Raw genomic sequence first — 8,728 nt, 5'->3', positions numbered from 1 at the left:
AAATGAAGTACATACATTTTTCATATAATATTCTGCATCTTTATTTTTAAAAATCACTTATTCACAAGAGAAATGCAACTTCTTGGCTTAAGGATTTTGGTACATGGTTTTCATCAAATACTGAGCTACACACATGTAGGGATCTTTAGAGTGGAGGATACTAAATTCCATTTTTGAGCAGAAACTTTTGGACAGTGTAGCTCTACCTCCTTTCTCAAGAATCTACAGGCACTACACAAGTAGCAAACAGTATGGAACTTTTCGTTTTAATTTAAAGCTATTTTCTTACTGTAATGTGCTGGGGCTGCAGCATGTCCTTTCATATCACTTTCAAGTGAATTCTACCTATGAATCAAAACTTTAGATGTGAAACAGAAAGGAAAAATTAGGCTACTAAAAATGCAGATAATACAACTGGAAATTCTATCAACTTATGTGGTTTCTGCTATTAAACTGTTAATGTAAATGGATTGTGTTCACCTAAAAATATTTGAGAGTAACATTATTCATTTAATGTGAAATAATAATTTCCAAAGAACCAAATAAGAAACTGTCAACATGAAAATTAAATTCATCATTCAAAAAAAGAGTGGCACTGAATACTCACTTAGTCCTTACAACACACCATGCCTCTTCTAAAATGTAGTAATTCACATGTAGATTCAAGAGTTTGTCTCTTACTTCTTTCGGTGTTTTTCGACTATAAACAGAGTAAACTATCTTAGTTCTGGCCCTATTAAACATAAATAGGTTAAAAGATTTTAGATGAATCATAAAAAAATAAAGAAATACAAGTAAATTTTTACTAACTCAAATTAACAAGAGGTCTTCAGAGGAATGTACCATGGAGCTGTGCTCTTTTGGCCTTGTGCTACTCCATATTAGACTCCAGGACTGAATGAAAGGCCAAGGGAGACTACCCAATGATTACAATGAGCTCATTGGGTTCTTTCTCAACAGAAAGACTTTTTCTTCCTCCTCTGAGTACTAAGTTCTTTCCTGGACCCTCCAGTGGAGGAAATACCAATGCTTACCATACCCACTTCTTACCCAACTCAGCTCATGATCACAGATGTTCCCATGCCAACCTCACTTGTGCCCTCTTTCTTCTACAATGAAAACTCTACTATGGCTTCCATTGCCATTCCCAGAGCTTAGCAAGAGGCCCTGGCAGAGAGCAAGCATTTAATAAATGTTCTAGCTACTCTAGTTCTCTTTGAATTACTTATATGAGAAGGGAAGAGTGCAGGACAGAATGGCAAATAGTAAATAATCAAGAGTATCATCTGCATTTGGAATATAATATACACTCAATAATTATCTAGAAAACTATTTTTTTATCTTTTTATCTTAACACAAAATTACCACATATAACTTTTATCACTATTCATTTTCTAAAAAAAAATGAGGAAGAATATAAAAGTAGCATTCATGGAAAACAATATTAAAATAAACATAATAAACAAAACTAGACAAAATAAAATCAATTTTTGGATTCCAGAAATAAATTTACTGGGCAATCAATATAGACTACTATAGTTAAGGATGGAATTTAGCTTTAAGCCTTCTGGAAGCTAAGTAAAAAGGGAAATATATTGGGTGATAAAGCTCATATTATCTGATAAATAATTTAACAGTAAATACTAGGATGACTTAAACATGCAGGTCCTGATACAAAGGACATTAATTAATGTGATGGTAAATGTTTTCAACATCTTGTGAAAAATACAAAATACTCTTCACGTAATGATTTTTTTTCAAAATGAATCAGTATACAACTGAAAATAAAACATTAAAGATTAATTCAGTGAGCGCATTTCTTTAGAAAACCAAAGAGAATACTGTCTAATTGTTAGCCTATTGATTACTAGGGTATTCATTAAAGATCATGAAACTTTAATAAATGATCTAGATGGGTTGATCTGAGATGGCCCCAAGCAGAAAAGTAGGCAGGACCAGAGAAGCAAACTCATGAAGGTGACAGCAAAGACTTCTCTAAAAATGCTACTATTGCTTTCTTCCTCAAAGTGGCACTCTCCATATGGCTGATGACAGACCTAATTGATTAGTATTCACACATACCCTAGAATCTAACAATACTTGAATGATTGGAACAGGGTCAATAAAAATAAGCTTAGAAAAGAGCAGGGTCAGTTTGTAATTCCCAGATCAGGATCTGGCAGAACAATATACAAAGTATCACCAAAGGGTATTACATTAAATTTTCTACATTAAATTCTTCTAGGCCTTAAAGATTTAACACTTCTAGATGACTTTTTGTGCACCTAATATCTTGGTTTTGATAATAACAAATTGATAATAGACAAAATCTAGCACTTCTCTAATACTTTAAGGACAGGAAAAAGAAAAAGTTGTTTGCAACATTATAAGAATGTAATAGGTACATAGTATATCATAAATCAAAACCACTTTTTGAGGAAGGTAATGTATTTGTATGTATGTATATTATATGATTACAAATAATTATGTTATACAATTATAGATTACATATATAATATAAACTTGTCACATGTCATGTATAAGATGTTATATAATAACATTTAATGCATGTTATTATCATTTTTTTATTCCAGATGAGAATGATGAGGTTCAGAAAGGTTAAGGACCCAGGGTCCTACTCAGGTAGCAGCTCTTTGTTCAGAGCTCTTTGCTCACAAGTCAAGGCAGAGAAGCAAAAGAAAGAATACAAGAAAGATCCCCCAGGGAGTATATCTGATACTGATCTAGTTTGCAGTCTGGAGAAGAGATGGGGTAGGGGAGGGCTTTTTCTTCTCTTTCCATGCTAGTCAAGGTAATAGATAATCATTGTGTCTACATGTCTCAGGGAAGAATATTCTTTTTTTTTTTTGTGGGCTAAGAGGTTTTAATATCTTCTTTCTCAAACTAAGCACAAAAGCAGGAAAAAATCTTATAACAAGATGCTAGAATAGTGCTCTATCCCATCCTCTCTTCTTTAGAGGCTGACACTTCTAAACTCCAGTTCTGGCCCCAACTCTTTGTTTTGTTTCAGGTCCTCCTCTTTCATAAACCTTATTTCTGATTAGCCAGACTGAAATATTTAGAGATGGTGAGACTAGAGGAGAGAAGGGATGGTGTGAAGAAAGGAATCATCCTTGGTTTATCATTCTTTTTTTTTTAAAGATTTTATTTAGAGTTTTACAATTTTTCCCCCAATCCTACTTCCTTCTCCCCACCCGCACAGAAGGCAATCTGCCAGTCTCTACATTGTTTCTATGGTATACATTGATCCAAATCAAATACAATGAGAGATAAATCACATCCTTAAGGAAGAAACACAAAGTAAAAGAGATAGCAATATCAGACAATATCAGATATTAGCTTTTTTCTAAATTAAAGGTAATAGTTCTTCTACAGGGTGAGAGCCTGAGAGCATGACTAGCCTCATCAGCTGCAGAGGCGTGAGCCAACTGGGGAGCAGAGGCATTGGCTGTGGCACTGACAGTCTGGAGCTTACCAGCAGGGCTGAACAGTGAGTTCCGTTGCAGGAGAGTTGCAGATAGATTCCTGGGCTCCTCTGGTCTGGAGGAACTCAGAATCCATACCATTATTTCAGCTGAAGCCTCTTCCCAGAACACAACAATTATAGCCCGCCTCCACTCAAGGCTCAGGTGTGAGCAGCAGAGTTACCTCAGCAGTAAATGGGGAGAGTAATAACCTTGTCCTAGGGAAAAACCCACCACTGTGCTTTATCAATCACCGATAAAAGTATTCAGCAGTTTCAACCACCCCCTCCATGCCAAGGTTGAAGGGTCTCAAATCAATGTTACAGACACTCCAGAGAAAGCAACCAACACAGCCTACTGGTAGGCCCACTTGGAGTTACTAAACCCAGTGAGTAAACCCTCTAGGGATGTCAACACCAAACCTCTGTGAACCAGCCCCATCCCAACACAGGGTCTTAGGAAAATGAAGAACGGCCATTGGAAAGGAGGGTCCACAGAAAAATTCCTAGAAGGGAAAGACCCTAATTCAGAGAGATCTAGAACCTCTGAGGAGAATATGATCTGGTCTCCAGCACAAACAGACTTATTTGCAGAAATAAGGAAGGAGTTTAAAAATCAATTGGAAAATTTGGGAGAGAAAATTAACACCTTGCAACAAGAAAACAAATCCTTGGAAAATACAATTGACCAAATGCAAAAAGAATACAATTCTCTCAAAACCTAAATTGATCAAATGGAAAACTTTCAAAAATAGAATTGACCAATTGGAAAAGGAGTTGCAAAAGGTAAATGAAGAGAATTCTTCTCTAAAAAAAAAGAATGGAGTCTGTGGAAACTAATGATCTCATGAGACAGCAAGAGTCTATTAAACAAAACCAAAAAATCGAAAAAAAACAGAAGAAAATGTAAAAATACATCATCGGCAAAATGACTGACCTTGAGAACAGATCAAGAAGGGACAATATGAGAATTATAGGTCTTCCTGAAAACAACGAAGAGTAAAGAAAGCCTGAACTTAATATTACAGGATTTAGTGATGGAAAATTGCCCTGATATCATGGAACCAGAAAGCCAAATAGTTTGTGAAAGAATACATCAATCCCCTCTGGAAAGAGATCCTAAAATGAAAACACCAAGTAGTGACCAAATTCCAGAACTATCAGATAACAGAGAAAATCCTGCAAGCGGCCAAAAAGAAACAATTTAGATACCAAGGAGCCATAGTAAGGATGATGCAGGACCTGGCTGCATCAACTTTTAGGGGATCGAAGAGCCTGGAATGAGATATTCCGAAGAGCAAGGTAGCTTGGAATGCAGCCAAGAATCCACTATCCAGCAGAGCTGAGCCTTCTCTTCCAGGGTAAAAGATGGAGATTTAATGAAGTGGGAGACTTCCAACATTTCCTGATGAAAAGACCAGAGCTAAATAGAAAATTTGGACATCAAAGAAGAAGCTCAAAGAGATACATGAAAAGGTTTAAAAAAAGGGTAAAGAAAAAACTGCTATCCAATAATATGAAATTGGCTATATCCCCACCTGGAAGAAAGATTCTCATAACTCTTGAGAATCATAACTCTATTAGAGAGAATATATTTAGACAGAAGTGATAAACACTCATGACTTTTCTGTGACTCAGAATTATTTAAAAACAATACCTTCTTAAAAAGGGGAACAGTAAGTAGACAGGAGATAGAGGAGATTGAATGGGATAAATCCTATTACATTAAGAGATACAAAAGACCTACTGTAATAGAGGGGAAGAAGGGAGGAGGTGAGAACCACCTGAATCTTCCTCTCATCAGACTTGACTTAAAATTGACATACACACTCAGTTAAGGTTAAGAAACTTATCTTACCTCTCAAGTATTAAAAGGGGAAAAGGGGAGGGGCATATGGAGAGGGGGAGAAAAAGGGGAACTAATAGAAGAAAAGGAAGTAAGAAAAGAGTGCAGTTGATATAGGAGGGAAAACACATTTGCAGGTAGCAGTATTCAGAAACAAATTACTGGAGAATATGGATAAAGTAGAAAAAGAGGAAAAATACAGAGGGAAGGTAGCATGGAAGACAACAAAGAGTTAGTAATTATAACTTTGAATGTAAATGGAATGAACTCTTCCTTAAAAGGCTAAGAGAATAGTAAAGTGGATTAAAAACCAGAATTCTACAACATGTTGCTTATAAGAAACTCATTTGAAGCAGAGATATAGAGTAAAGGTAAAAGGTTGTAGCAAAATACATTTTGCTTCAGATGAAGTGAAAAAAGCTTCAGACAAAGCTGAAGCAAAAATAGATCTCATTAAAAGACATAATCAAAGAAACTATATCCTCCTGAAAGGTACCATAGACAATAAAGTAATTTCAATACTAAATATGGATGCACCCAATAGTAAAGCATCCAAATTCTTAGAGTTAAAAGAGCTACAGGAAGACATAGACCGCAAAACTCGACTAGTGGGAGACCTCAAGCTCCCACTCTGAGATTTAGATAAATTTAATCATAAAATAAACAAGAAGTAAGTTAAGGAGGTAAATAGATTGTTAGAAAACCTAGATATGATAGACTTATGGAGGAAACTGAATGGGGATAGAAGGGGATATACCTTTTTTCTGTAGTACATGGCACTTACACAAAAACTGACCACGTACTAGGGCATGAACACCTAATGATTAATTAGAGAAAGGCAGAAATAGTGAATACATCTTTCTCAGATCATAATGCATTAAAAATCATATGCAATACTGGGTCAGGGAGATACAGACCCAGAACTAATTGGAAACTAAATAACCTCATTTTAAAGAAAAAGTGGATCAAACAAAAATTATAAAAAGAATTAAGTCATCCTAGATAATTACAATAATGAAGCAACATACTAAAACCTATGGGATTCACTCAAAGTGACTCTCAGGGGATATATTACATCTTTAAATGCTTACATGAATAAATTAAAGAAAGAGGAAAACAATGAACTATATATGCAACTAAAAAAATTAGAGAAAGAAAAAATTAAAACCCCCCAATTAAATACCAAGTTAGAAATTCTAAAAATTAAAGGAGAAATGAATAAAATCAAAAGCAAGAAACTATTGAACTAATAAAAAAGACCAAGAGTTGGTTTTATGAAAAAAAACCTAATAAAATTGATAAACCTTTGCTCAATTTGATTAAAAAAATAAAGAAGAAAATCAAATTGCTAGTATCATCAATGTAAAAGGTGAACTCATCACCAATGAGGAGGAAATTAAAGTAATAATTCAGAATTATTTTGCCCAACTCTATGCCAATAAATATGACAATCTAAGTGAAATGGATGAATATTTGCAAAAATACAAGTTGCCCAGGTTAAATGAAGAGGAAAATCAAATACCTAAAGAAAACTATCTCAGAAAAAGAAATTCAACAAGCCATTATGGAACTCCCAAAGAAAAAATCTCCAGGGTCTGATGGATTCACAAGTGAATTCTATCAAACATTTAATTCTATCAAACAATTGGTTCCAATTCTATATAAAATCATTGGGAAAATAGGTGAAGACAAAATTCTGCCTAACTCTTTCTATGATACCAATATGGTGCTGATACCCAAACCAGGAAGAGTTAAAACAGAGAAAAAAATTATAGATCTATCTCCCTGATGAATATAGATGCAAAAATCTTAAATAAAATCTCAGCAAAATGATTGCAACAAATTATCACTAGGATAATAGACTATGACCAAGTAAGATTTATTCCAGGAATGCATTCAATATTAAGAAAATGTTAGTATAACTAATTTTATCAATAACAAACCTATCAAAAATCAAAAGATTATATCAATAGATGCTGAAAAAGCTTTTGACAAAATGCAGCATCCATTCCTACTAAAAACACAAGAGAGTGTAGGAATAAATGGATTGTTCCTTAGAATGATAAGCAGTATCTATCTGAAACCACCAACAAGCATTTTATACAACAGGGATAGGCTTAATGCATTCCCAATAAGATCATATCATATTAGAAATTTTAGCCTCAGCAATAAAAGAAGAAAAAGGAATTGAAGGAATTAGAATTGGGAAGGAGGAGACAAAACTCTCATTATTTGCAGATGACATGATGGTATGTATACCTAGATAATCCGCAAAAAAACATCTAAAAAACTACTAGAAATAATTAACAACTTTAGCAAAGTTGCAGGATATAAAATAAACCCTGATAGATCCTCAACATTTCTATATATAACTAGCAAGATATAGCAGAAAGAGTTAGAAACAGAAATCCTATTAGAAGTAACCTCAGACAATATAAAATACCTGGGAGTCTATCTGCCAAGTCAGACTCAAAAACTTTTTGAAAACAATGACAAAACACTTCTCACACAAATAAAATCAGATTTAAATAACTGGGCAAACATGAACTGCTCATGAATAGGTCAAGCTAATATAATAAAAATGACAATTCTAAGAAAACTAAACTACCTGTCTAGAATTCCACCAATCAAAATTCCAAAAAATTACTTTAATGAGTTAGAAAAAGTTGTAAGTAAATTCATATAGAGAAATAAAAAGTCAAGGATTTCCAGGGATTCAATGAAAAAAAAAGTGCAAAAGAAGGTGGCTTAGCCTTACCAGATCTAAAATTATATTATAAAGCATCAGTCATCAAACTGTCTGGTACTGGCTAAGAAATAGAGTGGTGGATCAGTGGAATAGACTAGGTGCAATAACAGGAAATGATTATAGTAATCTGCTTTTTGATAAACCCAGAGTTCAGCTATTGGGATAAAAACACTCTCTTTGTTAAAAACTGTTTGGAAAATTGAAAGTTAATATAGAAGAAATTTAGATTAGACTAACACCTCACAACCTATACCAAGATAAGATCCAAATGGATACAGGATTTAAACATAAAAAACAATATTATAAGCAAACTAGAAGATCAAGGAGTACTTTTACCTGTTAGATCTATGGAAAGGGAAGTAGTTTATGACCAAGGAAGAGATGGAGAATATCATTAAAAACATACTAGATAATTTTGATTACATTAAATCAAAAAGCTTTTGCACAGAGACAAAACCTAACCAAGATCAAAAGAAATATAGTAAATTGGGAAACCATTTTTGCACTAGCATTTCTGACAAAGGACTCTTCTAAAATCAGGGACAATTTTGGAGTTTCTGCAATGCATAATACCATCTGTACTCAGAAAAAGAATTGTGGAGTTTGAAAAAAGACCAAGAAAAAAAAATCGTTAACTTATCATGAGCAT

At 33.9% G+C, this 8,728-nt stretch overlaps 1 protein-coding gene across 6 annotated transcripts in view; it reads right to left on the bottom strand.

Annotated features, from left to right (window-relative positions):
* The window catches only part of LOC141496388 (putative C-mannosyltransferase DPY19L2), a 152,829-nt gene that overhangs the window by 4,552 nt on the left and 139,549 nt on the right, over nt 1-8,728 (bottom strand). For 5 of the 6 annotated variants that reach the window (XM_074198914.1, XM_074198918.1, XM_074198915.1 and 2 more), the window contains one exon: nt 608-733. In XM_074198914.1, the coding sequence (XP_074055015.1) occupies nt 608-733 (126 nt within the window). The remainder of the gene's footprint in view (nt 1-607; nt 734-8,728) is intronic. The other variant, XM_074198916.1, reaches the window with a different exon arrangement.

The sequence above is a fragment of the Macrotis lagotis genome, chromosome 8, assembly GCF_037893015.1.
Source record: "Macrotis lagotis isolate mMagLag1 chromosome 8, bilby.v1.9.chrom.fasta, whole genome shotgun sequence".
NCBI classification, from domain to species: domain Eukaryota; kingdom Metazoa; phylum Chordata; class Mammalia; order Peramelemorphia; family Peramelidae; genus Macrotis; species Macrotis lagotis.
Note: the sequence above shows the minus strand (reverse complement) of the source record. Positions and strands in the feature narration are given on the sequence as shown.